Source organism: Rhinolophus hipposideros (assembly GCF_964194185.1).
Source record: "Rhinolophus hipposideros genome assembly, chromosome: 1".
NCBI lineage: Eukaryota > Metazoa > Chordata > Mammalia > Chiroptera > Rhinolophidae > Rhinolophus > Rhinolophus hipposideros.
In genome coordinates, this window is record NC_138047.1 from 64,902,655 (window position 1) to 64,918,740 (window position 16,086).

Sequence of the window (16,086 nt, forward strand, 5' to 3'; positions counted from 1 at the left end):
TTGTTGGGGAAGAGGAACAGGAATTTACGGGGGAACAGTGTGTACTTCCCAGACTTTTTCCAAGTCAAGTTGTTGTCCTTTTAATCTTCGTTGTGGAAGGTGCAGCTCAGCTCCAGTTCCAGTTGCCATTGTTAGTTGCAGGGAATCAAACTGGCAACCACAAGTGAGAGGATGCGCTCCAACCAACTGAGCCATCTGGGAGCTCAGCAGCAGCTCAGCTCAGCTCAAGGTACTGTGTTCAATCTTAGTTGCAAGGGCAGAGCCCACAATCCCTGCGGGAGTAGAAGAATGGAACCGGCAACCTTGTGGTTGAGAGCCCATGTGGGAATCAAACCAACAGCCTTCAGTGTTAGGAGCATGGAGCTCCAACCGCCTGAGCCACAGGCCGGCCCCTAAACCAAATTACTTTTCCACCAACCTAATACCTTCATATTATGCAAAGTCACTTTTCTCACCCTATGAAAAGAAGCGACTTATGAACACACATTACAGAAAACATGTGACTAAGAGTTACACTACCCACACAGGGGAGGTCCTATTGCCTGGAGATGATACCATCAGGTTTTTACGTTACCTTGGAATCTGCCACTTTAGCTAGACCTAACTCTTGAATGACCTTGTTTATCCGTTCATTCTTTTCATGATTTGTCATAGTTGTTGGGAGCCGAAGAGCTGCTGAGAACTGCAAATTTTCTCTCACTGTCAGAGTTCCCATCACAACATCATCCTTAAGGCAAACGGGCATTTTAACAAGACATATCAGGTCTTTTCTAGTACCATCACTCTTTAGTATATGTAACTTAATCCACAGTAATAACATACCCCAGGGAGAGTTCTAGCTAATGATGAACTTGCAATTATACAAATCACAGTAACTCCCATATAGAAAGAGATGCAAAGCCTGATGGAATAATTCTCACTCCCTATCTGTACCCCCAAACAGAACACAGGTAATTATGATTACTACTGGCAGACATTTCCAGACTGCTTTATATAAGGATTTGCCAAAATACCTTTCTAAGCTAGGGGAAGGAGAAAAGAAATGGTAGGGGTTAAAGTAAAACAGTGTATCTTTTGGAAATATGGTAACTAGAAGTGACATCATGGCCCTTATGAGAGTCATATTCCATCAGGAGAACTAATATCATTGTCCTTAGAATAGTCCTATTCCAGATTCTCCCTGCATGTTCAGGTAACACTACTGTATGTCTTACGGGAGATTATCAAAAGCTGGTGCAAAGAAAGATGGTTCTACGCCCATGCCATGTCATCAATGGGAAGCAAACTGAACTATCAGCCATGGCACTTGCCCCCATAGAAACAGGACAAATCTAAAATGCAAATCCACGCATACTTACCTGTACCACATAACCTGAGGTACATTTGAAATTAGCAGGTCGAGGTGCTCCATTTATCAAAACGTCTCCAGATAATCCCCGTGGACCTTTCCTTGCAGCTAAGACATCTAACAGCCTATGAAAGGAAACACATGGTTTTTCTTCCCCTCCACCTCGGACTATATCTCTCAGATACTCTGAATCCAAATTCTGCTGAAGTTACAAAGTTAACTGATCAAGAAATTCTACGGTTTAACTAAAATTATATACCGTGGTGCCAAAAAACTGTAAAAGTGGACACTTTGGTCAGTTTTGCTCAGTCGGTAGTTCGCTGTACTCAGAAGTGTCTGGACGCTGATGGCAACCACTTTGAGCACCTCCTGTAATTGCAGAAGTCAAATGTGACTTGTATTCATCTTTTTTTTATTGATGTATATTGAGTATTACAATTTTAATACAGTTTTTTTTTCTTTCTTAAAATGTGTATACATTTTTTGGCACCACGTGTGTTTGTGTGTGTGTGTGTGTGTGTGTGTGTAAAATTCTCACCCTCCTTTTTTTTGACTCTATGCTACAATAAAGCCCAAGAACATAAAGCAAGGCACTGCTGGCTGATCCAGCGCAGACCTCCCACACTGTCCTCCAGGGTGGTCACTGTCTGACCTTGGGGGAGCCAACACAGGCAATGTGCCCCTTTACCTGAGACTCAGCCTTCACTTTTGCCTTTGGCTCCATCTCCCCACTTTCTGTTTTATCCCCTCCCTTTTCTACCTCATTAGTTCAAATGTCAATCACCTTATCATCTCCTGTTAGTCAAGCTGACCTAATAAGACTTCCTACTCCTAGGACAGAAGCACAGCTAGCATGACTGCATGGGATCCATAGCACCTAGAACCAGACTAGACGCGTAGTGATTCCTAACAAACACCTGCTCTCCTAAAAGTGATCTTTCAACGCACACTAACACTGCAGAGAAAAAGCTTACTGATACTCTTTATACTCACGAAGATTTGCCTCCACCTGTGGGTCCCAGAATGGCGTTGAGGCCAGGTCTCATGATCCCGCTGTAAAAGCAGAAACAGACCGATTTACTGGATCACTTTAAAACCAATTCTATTAATTTACATCGCATTTAATATACACAATGAAATGAAATCAAACAGGAAACAAGCACAACCAAACTTTTAAAGGAAGAAGAAACCAAACAGTAGATTAATAGAAGTCTAGTCTACAAAATATGTCATCACTAGTCGTGACCTACAAGAAAAATGGCTCCATTCCCTAAGCTCCTAGTTGACATTCAAAATTTGTTTTAACAAAAAGGAGTCTGTACATTTTTTTTTAGTTTATTGGGGTGACATTTTTTAGTAAATTTACATAGATTTCAGGTGTACAATTCTGTATTACATCATCTATAAATCCCATTGTGTGTTCACCACCCAGAGTCAGTTCTCCTTCTTACATGTGATAATTACTTATGTGAAAACCAAATATTTTCAGTAAAAACAAATGTCAAGAAGTAGGAAAAAACTTACGAATACATAATAGGTATAGACTAACTGGAATGAATTCTTAGTTACATTCCCTACTTATTATATCATGTTCAAATAATACATCAGTCAGTTCCATTAGACTTTACATTAGACTTTGCCTTCCCTTCTTAGTGCAAAGGTGATGGAAGTGCTGGGAGAGGGGGGTGCAGCAACCTCCAGCACCCAAGAACATAGGCTGCAAAGAGAGATGGAAGAGAGGAGACAGCTGGAGGGTGGGGAGATTGCTTATATTAAGGAATAAGAAAATGGATTGAGCTAGTCAGTAGCTTCCATGTTTCCTCGAAAATAAGACCTAGGCGGACCATCAGCTCTAATTCATCTATTGGAACAAAAATTAATATAAGACCTGATCTTATTTTAATATACTATAAGACCGGGTCTTATATAATACATTATATGGCTGGGTCTTATATTAATTTTGCTCCAAAAGATGCATTAGAGCGAATAGTCCGGCTAGATCTTATTGTCGGAGAAACAAGGTATACTAAGAATTATGAGAGTCAGGTTTTACTTTCTGAGATGTTTTTCAAACATGGAAATAACCATGGGGCATTAGATAGGAGTTGGGGGTCATGGGTTTTAATCTACATGCACAAACATATAAAAAGGTTTATATGCATGTATACATAAATACATACATGTTTCCTAGGTCTGTCCCCTGAGAAGGCCTGGAACCTGTGACATCCCAGTAGCAATGAACATCCCAAACACCAAGGTCATGGCTATAAACACAAAACTCCAATACAAATACAAAAAAGAACTTTGGCTCATTTCAGATCTGAGGCATGCTAAGTACACAGTAAGCCTGGAACTTCTTGCAGTGTCATCAAAATACTCAATGAATCAGAGAATATGTCAAAAAAAAATGAGTTCAAAACAACAAAACACAAAACGTACCTTGAAAGGTTTCCCACTAACCAAATAGGAAACAATAGGATTATCGAGATAAATAATGGTAACGCATTACTATTAAATGCTACTGAATAAAATGCAAATCCATGAGCCCATGCTGATATAAATGAATAAAGAGATGACGAATGAAGCTTTTTCTTTTTAGTATAATGCAAACTAACCCATACAGAAGAGTAAGATGAAACAGAAAATCACCCTCTGGTAACTATCATCGTGATAGTTATTGCTGATTCAGGCAAGTGTCATCAATGGTGGCTGAAGCGGGTGCATTCAGGTTTAATGAATAGGGTTTGAGAATGTCAGGGTATCTCCCCTCATAATAGTTATTTATTACAAAGTGGAAAGCGGTGACATTGTGGTGAAAGCTGGCAGACGCCAACGTGACCAGGTGATCAAGGTTAACATCACCTGGGGCAGAACAGGGAAATCCCAGGTAGGATGAGACTGAGGAGACAGGATGTGGTGGTCAGTCAGCTACGTGAGGGGCGTGGTTGACCAGCGGTCCCGTATGACCCCCACTGTATCCATCATGAGACTTTGATTCCCCTGGGCTGCTCCTAGACAATGACCGAGAGGTTACATAGGAGAGGGTCCTTATTTCTGAAAAATATACGGCGGAGGAGTTAGGGATAATAGAGCACCACATGGACAGCTTGCTCTCAAATGGTTCAGAAAAATCCTAAAGACAGTGGGCATGTAAAGAGACAAAATGACTAGCAAGTGCAGTGAAGTGTTAAAAGGTGAGGAATCTGGATAAAGGGGTTATATTCTTTCTCGGTTTAAGTTTGAAATAATTTGAAATTAAATTATAAATTTTTAAAATCTATTGCTGTAAAGCACATCACTGAATCATAAAGATGCTATGAAGCCTTGAGCAGATGACACTTTTAGTGTACTGGGATACTAACATACTAGCTTTAAAACATAACAAACATAAATGTATACTCACACACTATGCATTTTAAACCTATTCAACCTGCACATAGTCAAATCATTTCTCACCTTCCACTTAGCACAAAATCTGAAGTGACCAACACTTTCTTCATTGTTGTGTTCCACAAAGATCTTGTCACCTTTCAAAATGGTCAGTCAATTCTAACTAGGCATATAGCAAAAGATAAAAGCTTTGTGTCTATCATTTCTCTCCTTATTTTCCCAGTCAGGGTTTCTTAACCAACACAAGAAAGCAACAAAGAAGTAGGTATGACAGAAAGTGTTGCTGCATGAACAAAGGTCTATCTAATGCTACACAGTCCCTGACCATAGTTTCCTCCCCACACACATCCAAAAATTTTCTCCCCTATTTTTTCATTTCCTAGCCTTCTGGGAGCAGTTGACTGCTAGTAACAGATAAAACCGCAACCCCATAGAATGCATCAAGCAAATTGAGAAACATCTCATTCTGTACAGGTCTGCAGCCATACCTGGCCAAAGCGCTCTTATAACCACTCCTCCAGTCTCAGAGAGCTAGAAAAGGTGCTTGTTTTGTGTATGAATAATTATTTCCTCTATCAAACAAACAAATAAACAAAACAAAACACAAAAGCCCTGTTGTTCAAGCAAACCTACATGCAGTCCCCCGCAAATCCACAGAGAGGAGGAATCAGGCTCAGTGCTCTAGGAACCAGAAAAACATGAACAATCCTAACGGTTATCATCTGTGAAAGAGCAGAGCTGTGGTACCAACTGGGTTCTAGTCTCACTTCCTTGCCCAAAGCTCTGCCCACTCCACCACCATGTGAGGAATTTGTTGCTGGAGGAAGAGAATGAGCATCATAGTTTGTACGGATTTGGAGCCTAAATTCCCCATCACGTTAGACTTCAACTGCGTACCTTAAGCTAAGCTAGAGTTGTCATATATTTAAGTAGTTTCTGTTTATCTGTGTAATGGAGGAAAGCATTGGGTAAATTGGTATAGATTATAAACAACTATATATGTAAATAGGCCACTCATTTACAACAAGTCTATTCAAAAACCCTAGTACTTTCATAATACATTGTCATTTCAACCGCATAGCTCTTGCTTCTAGAACATTAAGAACCTAAAGAGCTTTAAGAAACTAATGTGTCTGGCTCATAAATTATATTAACACATCTTTTATTTCACAGATTAGGAAACTAAAGTCAGAGATTAGAATTATGTCCCCACATTCAAGAAGTGGAAAGTCACATAGCCAGGCCTCTTTCCACTAAACCACTTGGCATACCCAGGAAAAACTAAATGACACATTACTTATTTGGTTTCTCAAACAAAAGTAGATTCATGTGGTACAACCACTTTAAAAACAGCTTGGCAATTGTTTTAAAAATTAAACATATACCTAACATGTAATTCAAACATTTCACACCCCGTTGGGCCAAAAGAAATGAACGTATGTGTCTATGTATCTGTACAGACATGTACACAAATGTCCATAGTACCTTACTTGTAACAGGCAAAACCTGTGCAGTTCACTGTATGTTAACAAAGCGATTTAAATGAAAATTCATGCACATACTTGACATTCGTTAGTATTTCTTTCTCAACTGTTTTTTGACCAAGTAGAAAGCCACTCTTCACTTTTACTCGATAGCAGATGTTATGAAAACTTAACACAGCTCCTTCAGTAAATGATTTCAGGTCATTGGATGGCATCCCGGTGAGGCCATTGGTGTTTCTTTGTGACATCGGGATAAAAACTTGGTCATTACTGGAAGACATCCTGAGAGTTTATGCGTTTCTGCAGAGGAAAAGCAACAGTAAGTTGATAGTGCAGATAAATGAGATTGTAAACACTAGGTAACAGAACACTTAAAATAAGTCCATTTTGGTACAAAGTTCCAGTTATAAAATACGTTAAGTCCTGGGGATGCAATGTACAGCATGTTAACTATAGTTAACAACAGTGTATTATATATTTAAAAGTTGCTAAAAGTAGATCTCAACAGTTCTCATAATGAGAAGAGAAAAACTAGTAACTGTGGTGATAGATGTTAACTAGACTTATTGTAATGATCATTTCACAACATATACAAACACTGAATCACTATATTCTACACCTGAATCTAATGTTGTATGTCAATTACATCTCAATTAAAAACAGTAAAAAAGAGCGATCTAAATTTTTAAAAAAATAATGCAAAATACCTCAGTAGTAATTTTTATTGATCACGTTTAAGTAAAAATATTTTGGATATACTAGATTCAATAAGATATATTATTAACATTTTAAAAAAACATCCACTTTAAACTGCACTACAATAAATAACTCCATTTCCAATGAATAGCCCATATCCTGTAGTAAGAAAAACTTTGAAACCCGTATTAGGGAGGCAGACAAAACTCTAAATATATAACTCCAATTAGATGTCAATTAAATATCTAATAAGTAAATAGGGAAAGTTCGAAAATTCCTCAAAACTCTTGAAGCAGGAAGCACACATGTAGGAGTTAAACTTGGCTGCCCTGAAAGCATAGTATGTGATATGACTCAAGATCAGGGACAGACTACGTGATCATCATCACCCCGTTTTTGGTTTTGATTATTTTTGTTTTAATTTTTGAGTTTATGACATAGTTATTAAAATATGGGCTTATTAGCCACGCAATCAGGGACAGGAGAAATATTTCTGAATGTATCGCTCGAGGCTTATATCACTGGTTGTTATGCTCCTTGGATCAGCTAAGAAGATAAACTCCAAAATTATTTGAGATGACACAACCATTTCCTTAACAGAAGAACATATTTAAATGCCAGGAAGATTTAGAATTAAGTATAAAAATGATTCAGAAAATCACATGAATAGTTAAGAAGTTAAACAATTTAAAACAAAATTGAGGTTACCAGAATGGGAAGGAGAGCAGAGGTGTGGGGTAGGTAGGAAAGGGTAAAGGAGGTCAAATATGTGGTAATGGAATAAGTCTTGACTTTGGGTGGTGAACATACAATGCCATGTATTGATGATGTATTATAGAATTGTACACTTGAATATATATATAATCTTATTAACCTGTATCACCCAAATAAATTTAATATATTTTTTTAATTTTAGCTGAGTATTATTTAATAAATGAACTTTACAATGTTTCATTAAGGCAGTTACAAAAAGCACCATTAAAAGATTTAAATACAGTAGGAATTAAGGTGAATGTAACAGCTTGTGAAACTTCAAGAAACCTAGTTTTAATTTTTAAAAGTCAAAGTAATCTATGCAGAACTTTCTCTCTGGCAATGATGGAGCAGCTGTTCCAAACCAATCACCCTCCTAAGAACAACTACAATAGTAGACAAAATATAAGCAACAGTTTGAAGAGTTCTCTCTGATGAGACCAACAAAAGCAGCAAGGACTTAAGGGTCCAAAATCATGGAAAGGAGGAAACGACACAGGGAAACCCAGCATTCTGTGCCCTTTCCTATCCAGGCAAATTGCACACACGGGGCAAAACTCAGGAGAACACAGGTAGAAAGAAGCTTCTAGAGGCTAAAAACAGCTGAGGAAATATTTCAGCAGTCTCTCAGGGCTGGAGAGAGAAAATTTGAAGTTGCAAGCCTACCAAAGAGGAGGCTAGAAACCCAAGCTTCTGAGATCCCAGAAGGGCTATGCCCTGGCAATATGGGCAACCCAGAAACAGACCAGCCTCTACTGAATCAGAGTGATCCGCTCATACTTTATTTGTCCACTAAATCCACACTCAAAAAATTATATACTCATCCAAATTTTCAATCAACATTACCAGGTGTTTCAGAAAATAGGACCCAACGTTCCAAAAACAAGAAAAGAGAAATAGACCCACAGGTGACATAGACTGGAGTCATCAGACATTGACAGCTTGATATACTATTTAAGAAAGGAAATGGCAAGATAAACTATTGCCAAAGAACCAAAATCTATATTTTAAAAAAAAGAGTAGATGAGTTTAATTAGCAGTTTAGAGGCAGATTAGTAGTAGATGGTATGTAGAAAAAAATCCAGATTGAAGCATGAATGAAAATATCACTATAGAAAAGAAAAAGAAATTCCAGGCTGAAAAGGATGATTTCTACTTTTCAAAAAATCTAAGAAACACATAGGTTGTGATGTAAAAGGTCTGGCATTCATGTATCTGAAGACCTAAAAATGAATGGGGGGAAAGGAGCAGAATCAATATTTGAAAAAATACTAGCCAAGCATTATCCAAAACTGATGAAGGTATCATGCCACATACAGAAGAAGTTTTAGGAACACAGAAGCAGGCTAAATACAAAAAAACCACATCTGACCATATCATAGGAAACTGCCAAAAACCAAAGCAATCACTGAATAATTGTTTCTGTACCCAAAAACACTCTATTCAATGTTGGAAACTGGAAAAGTAGGAAACCACTTAAAGATTATTACCCCAGAATTTACAGGTAAATAGCTTGCTTTTAATCTGGCCACACAATGAATGGTAGAAGTGCTCTATTCTCTTAAAACCCTATTCTCTTGCAGCAGTCACAGAGAAGGCACAAGTAATCCCTGGACCTTACATCCTGACTTTATAAACTTCTTAAGCTATTGCATGATGTTCAGTCACTTTGGACTCACAACACTAATTATTAGAATCCAGTAACATCCTGCATGAAATGTAAACAGGCCATTGGCTCATGATGAAAATTGGTAAGAGATTTTTGTGAGATTTTCTGCTAACGAAAGGCACCAACTGGAACTCAAGTGCCCCAAAAAGGTCATCCATGCACATACAAGACAAAGGCCTCACAAACTTATAGTAAATACAATACACTTTTAGAAGTGGCTGCAAACAAAGAGTCTGCCTTCACCGGGACAGGATTTGGTGTGTAATTCACAGGCTGCTTGGTTCCTCACTAGAACCCTAACAATCTCCCTCAGACACAGCAGGGCCTCCACAATTCACGAGTTCTGCATCAAATGACCAGACGGGTACAACCGAGGCACACCGTCCAGCTGAAGCACATTCTACCAACAAACAAATTGAAAATGTCTAACACCAACATGAAACAAAACATAACTCTAAGCTGAAAGGCAAAAATACATTGTAATAATTACAAAATACAGGAAATACAACACCCCAGCCCCACATTAGCCCCCAAGTCCTGGACCTCTAATTAATACAGTAATACTGGTCACACATTAGATGAGTCACTAAAAGCAACTTCTCCACGTAAACATGAATCTTTCCCTATGGGCAGAAGCTTTCTGGGCATATGTGTTACGCTCTTCTCTGTACATGAAATAACCTAACTCATGTAACAAGAATCAGCTTCCCACCTTGCTGCCGCTTCCCTGCTTCCAGGGCACCTGCTGGTCCTACTTGGCTTTTTAGCACCTTCCGTGTCCTACACTCACGATAAAGACTTCACATCCTTACATAAGAGAGGCATCCCCACGCTTCACAACTCACCTAAACCAGCCTGCTCTGTTATCTGGCCTGATTGTATCCCTCAGGCAGCTGGGAAAGGCCTTCAAACAGGATCAAGGGGCTTGCAGTTAATGAGATGTTTTGCCCTTTTCCTGGATGTGCCTTTTCTGGTGGTCTATCTATGTCACCTTTCCTCTCGTTACTTTCTAACTAGTGAGGCCACATTTTTTTCTCTTTGACAGTTTGAACAGTTTTCTTCCCTAGATGCTGCTATACTCATATCTGTTAAAAAAATGATAACCTGCATTTAAAATGCCATTTTCCTCTATTGTACTTTTTACCATACTCTCAATATGACAATCCATTGTAAATGGAGTGCATTATACCACAAAAAGTGCACACAGGTAAGAAAAGTACACAGGTCGATTCTAAAGTCCTCAGCTAGACACCTGCCCACAGTGGAACTATTACACAGGCTGGGAGAAGCCCAGGCCTTCCTCTCACATGGTTTTCCGAGTGATGATTTTAGGAAATGGACAGTTGCATGCCCTCTGCCTCTAAGCCAAAAGGACATGCTGTGTAAGCACACGTGACCTTCAACTGAGGCTAAGACAGAGATTACAATCCTGACAAGGAGAAAGGGTTCTCAGGTGATTGCTATAAACATGATGGCACAAAAATACAAGGAGGATACTATTAAATACTGTCAGGGAAAAAAATGTCAAAATCCAACTTCCATAAATTAATCCTTGCATTTAAAAAGTCCTGTATCAATTACTGGGTTTTCACGTTGCCTCTGATTTGACGGATGCGTCCTGAAGTGTCCAGAGTGGACACTGTGTTCAAGTCCAAAGACTGCTCAGTAATGGAGAGTTGGAGTCAGACCACTGACGTCTTCAGGCCAACGGAGCGATCTGAGTGTGGCACTCTCGGTCCCCACAACACTACAGCATGGTGATCTGGGGGCCGTGGTACTGAGGACGAGGTCAGTCACACAGAGGAAGAGACTCCATCATAGGTTTGAACAGTCAGCGAGAAGACCCTGAGGCCTTTTCAGCAGGAAACTCCCATGATACTATTATAATTATATTTTCAGAAGACCACTCTGGCTTTGTGTGCCAAGTGTGGAAACAAGGGCCAGTCAGAAGGTTGTTACGGAAAACCAGGTGAGACATGCTTGGACAAGGATGGGCTTAGGTAACGGCAGAGGGGACGCCGGAAGGTCAAGGTCTCAGCTCCCACCTGGTAAGTTTTAGATGTCTCTAGCCTCCTGGATGACAAATCATCACATTTCTTGGGATCTTTATGATGCAATAATGTATTACTCTTCAGTTTTTAAATAAATGCTGGAGACTCACCACGTTCACTTGAGCATCCAAGTGTGAACTGTTTTCAAAGGGCATGGGTGGATTTACATTCACAGACAATTTTGAAGTTTAGAATCTTGGTGGTTGCAAATAATTTCAAATCCATATAAACCTTTGTCCTTGGCGTCCTCACTCGAATGACCTTGCCCTCCCCACTATCACAGCCATGCAAGTTCCCACTTGGCACTGTAAATAAAGACCCTCTCTTCTCATCCAACTACCCTTCCTTTCTTTCGCATCTTTCATCCATCTCCTGTCTTTCCAGCCCACCCCCTCTATTTGTCAGAGGCCAATTCTACCTATTGCTACCTAAGAGGGAGCTTATGTACTGCTTTCTTTTAATTAAATTATTGAGGTGATATTGGTTAATAAAATTATATACATTTCAAGTATGCAATTCTGTAATACATCATCTATATACCGCATTATGTGTTCACCACCCGAAGTCAAATCTTCCGTCACCATATATTTAACCCCCACCCCATCCTTACCTTTTGGAAACCATTGAACTGTTGTCTGTATCTATGAGTTTTTGCTTGTTTGCCTTGTTTGCTGCTTTCAGCTTTTTATCACACGAGGGAAATCATACAGTTATCAACTTTTTATATCTAATTTCACTTAACATGATTATGTCACGATCCATTCATGTTGTCACAAATGTCAGTATTTCATCTTTTCTTATGGAAGAGTAATATTCCATTGTATATATGTACATTTTCTTTATCCAATTATCTACCCAAGGATACTTTAGTTGTTTTCTTGTCTTGATCACTGTGAATAATGCTGCAGTGAACATCGGGGAACATGTATACTTACGAATAAATGTTTTCAAATTTTCGGGGGTAAATGCCCAGAAGACGGATTGCTGAGTCATATGGCAATTCTATTCTTAATTTTTTGAGGAACCTCCATACTGTTTCCCACAGTGGCTGTACCATGTTACATTGCCACCAGCAGTATGTGAGGGTTCCTTTCCACAGCCTCTCCAACACTTATTATCTGTCTTGTTGATAATAGCCATCCTAACAGGTGTGAGATGGTATCTCATTGTGGTTTTGATTTGCCTTTCTCTAACTCCCAGCGAAGTTGAGCATCTATTCATACATCTTTTGGCCCTTTGCATGTCTTCTTGGGAGAAGAGTTTTGTCATATTCTCTGACCATTTTACAATTGGATTGTTTGTTTTTGTTGTTGTTGAATTATATTAGTATTTATATATTTGGCTATTACCCCTTATCAGGTGTTGTTTGCAAATATCTTCTCCCATTCGTTGGTGAGCACTCTATTTTGTTGATGGTTTCTTTTGCTGTGCAGAAGCTTTTTAATTTGATATAGTCCCATTCATTTATTTTAGTTTTTACTTCCCTTGCCTTTGAGGTCAAATTCATAAAACCCTCTCTAAGATCAAGGTCCATAAGTTTAGCACCTGTTTTATTTTATGCAATTTATTGCTCCAGGTCATGCTTCTCATTTCTTCTTGCCTACTCAAGGACATCTCTCCAATAATTTCCACCAACTCTCACTTTTTCTCCCCTGCATAATTTTTCCTTCTCTATTTGTTACAAAAATTCTGTAATTCTTCGCTCTACTCCACCTCCTGTTATCTTATTAAGATGGTACATAACCCTCGAGATTTAACTACCCCATCGAGCCACTTTCTTAAAAAATAAAAAACACTGGCTCCTATCCATGGCCCTCCAATTCCTCTCCCTGCCATTCCTTCTTGAACCCACTCCAATCAGGTTTCACCCCACCCCACCCCACATCAAAACTACTCTTGACAAAATTAGGTGACTGACAAAGTGACACATTTAATGACCAATTTTTTTATTAGAATAGAATTCAGAGATCATAAAAACCACTCTTTTAAATTAAATAGGTTTTGCTATATTAATGATCGATTCTTAGTCCTCCTCGGAGGCAAACTACCAGCAACACTGACAAGAGTTGAAAATCCCCTGCTAGAAATGCTTGATTCACTTTGATTTCAGAACACAATCAGGAAGCTCTGCTTCTTGCCTACTCAAGGACATCTCTCCAATAATTTCCACCAACTCTCACTTTTTCTACCCTGCATCAATTTTCTTTCTCTATTTGTCACAAAAACTCTGTAATTCTTCTCTCTATTCCCCCTCCCATTCTCCTATTAAGATGATATATAACCCTCAAAATTTAACTACCCCTTTGAGTCATACTTTGCTTCTTAAAGAACAATCTTACAGTCCCTGTCTATAGCCTTCACATTCCTCTCCCTCCCATTCCTTCTTGAACCCACTCCAATCAGGTTTCACCCCACCCCACATCAAAGCTACTCTTGACAAAATTAGGTGACTGCCAAAGTGACATATCCAGTGAACAATTTTAAATTAAAGTATAATTCTCAGACCATAAAACCCACTCTTTTAATGTGCAGTCACTTAAGTGGTTTTTCCTATATTAATGATCAATTCTTCTGAGGTGTGGGGACAGAGTCCCAGAGAGCAGTTTCCAGGCTCTCGGCCTCACGTGGAAAGGTGCTGGCTCGGGTAGTAGATGGCCATCAGCTGTGGCTAACTGACCATCAGTTGTAACCAGTTAGTCAATTAGCCACTGATATAACTGCCACGGCTGCGTTGGTTGGTCAGTCAGTCGGTTGGCAGGCAGCGAAGTGGACAGCAGGTCACAGGTTGTGTGGCTCCAGCCTCCAGTGAGACTATGGTGGTACGACTCCCCTACCTATGGCTCCGTGGGTGTTCCTTTTTGGCCTAGCCATATCCTGCGTTCTTATGTGGGGAGCGGGACCAGGGACCCCGCAGGCCACCTCACACAACAAATGGCAGAGCGAGCGGGGTCCCCCGCAGGACAGAGGCAAATGACCAGTAACACTGACAAGAGTTGAAAATCCCCTGCTAGAGTTTTTTGAGAATTACTTTGGGGAACTTATTCAATAGTGTTTGGGGATTTTGTTGGGTGTCCGATGGACATGTGTCCTGTTTGGGAGACCACCTCAGGGATGCTGTGGATGCCTGGTCATGGCATTGTACACCAGAGGCTGGACATTAATGAATGCCAACTATAATTTTATGTGTATAATGTGATGGCTCGGTGTGAGGTCGGGGTGGTGGTGGATGGGGGGAGGGGGGTTCACGGTGTGAGGGATGTAAAAATAAAGTAAAATAAAACTAAAACAAAAACAAAAAAAAAATCACCAAGTCTCCTTTCATATTTTATGATAAAAAATATAATTTCAAAAGGAATAAATAAAAGACAAATAATAGGTAAAAAAAAAGAAAAAGAAAAAAAAGAAAATCCCCTGCTAGAAATGCTTGATTCACTTTGATTAAGGACACAAGATCAGGAAGCTCTGCTTGGAACATGTGCTTTTTAGACATCCAAGCAGAGATGAAGCCCAGGTTTGGATGTTCTCCAGTTCACAGGAGAGGTCCTAGAGACACCCACAATTGTGTTAAGGCCCTGAAACTGGACACAGTCAGAAGGGGAGTGACTGTTGAATACACCACTATGGCAGAACAGTTATATTCAGCTGAAGGCATCTGACTTCCTGAAATCACTTATCTGCCTAAAAGTAGAGTCTCCCAAAAGAACTTAATTGTCATAAATCACCCCAAAAGCAACCAGGAGTGATTGACTCTTACCACCTAAGACAAAGAGAAGTCGGCACCATACCTCAACAGACATGTCGCAAAACTGTCATATTTCTCATCTATTCTCCTAAGGGCTCATTTATCTTTTTAAAACACCATTTCTTTTCCTATAAGTGCCCTTCTCCCTTTCCGCTTCTCTTATGAAGATGGTTTTGAGCCCCACATTCGAAGGCCCCTTTAAGCTACATCTTTCTGTGAACTCCCTGCCAATGTCATTAAACCTATGTTTTCTCTTGCTAATCTGTCTTTTATCAGTTTAATTTTGCAGTGCCCAATCATTAACCTAAGAGTGTAGAGAAAAAGTTTTCTCTTCCTACACCAAAGCTAGAGGAAAAAAAAACCTCAAGGACTGGGCCCAGAGGCTATGATTCAATTTGTGAAGATTAGGAAGCTCAAGCAAGAGATAACTTGGCAAAGTTAAAAAAGAACAACTCCCTTTATTTCCACAAGTTACACAACAAATCACTTCATTTATGGATGATAATCTGGTTCCCAACATGCAAAAGTCTATAAATAAGGCCAAACAAGTGATTCTTTTCTGAGTCGCAGTTCAACATAATTGGAGGTCAGACTGAAAAGTACCTATGCTTCTTCTTCAACTACACTCAGGGGAAAATAAAGTGACATTGTCCTCTAGACACTGTCAACATTTATGACAGAGACCTTAACCGAGGCAGCAACCTGGAGGTCCCGGGGAGGAGGCGCTCTTGCACCCCAGGTCTGAGCCCAAAGCCCCACAGGAAGGACTCTGTGGTCACAACAGAGCTCTTTGGTCCTAACAGCCCTTCCCCTCAACCTTTACTTCCCCTCTAAACTAGAAACTCCTCCCTCTTTCTCTTCTTGTATGTATGTGGCTCACCATGGCTGCATAGAACAGACTGCAATCCTTTGCTTTTCCTGAATGAATCCTTTTCCTGTCAGAATTCCTACTT

General features: G+C 39.6%; 1 protein-coding gene across 2 annotated transcripts in view; it reads right to left on the reverse strand.

Moving 5' to 3' along the window:
• The window catches only part of LOC308490301 (broad substrate specificity ATP-binding cassette transporter ABCG2-like), a gene marked incomplete at both ends in the record, with an annotated part of 31,086 nt that extends 24,583 nt beyond the window's left edge, over window positions 1-6,503 (reverse strand). For both annotated transcript variants that reach the window (XM_081032305.1, XM_081032304.1), the window contains 4 exons: window positions 575-727; window positions 1,359-1,473; window positions 2,342-2,401; window positions 6,301-6,503. In XM_081032305.1, the coding sequence (XP_080888431.1) occupies window positions 575-727; window positions 1,359-1,473; window positions 2,342-2,401; window positions 6,301-6,503 (531 nt within the window). The remainder of the gene's footprint in view (window positions 1-574; window positions 728-1,358; window positions 1,474-2,341; window positions 2,402-6,300) is intronic.
• Between the last annotated feature and the right edge of the window lie 9,583 nt (window positions 6,504-16,086).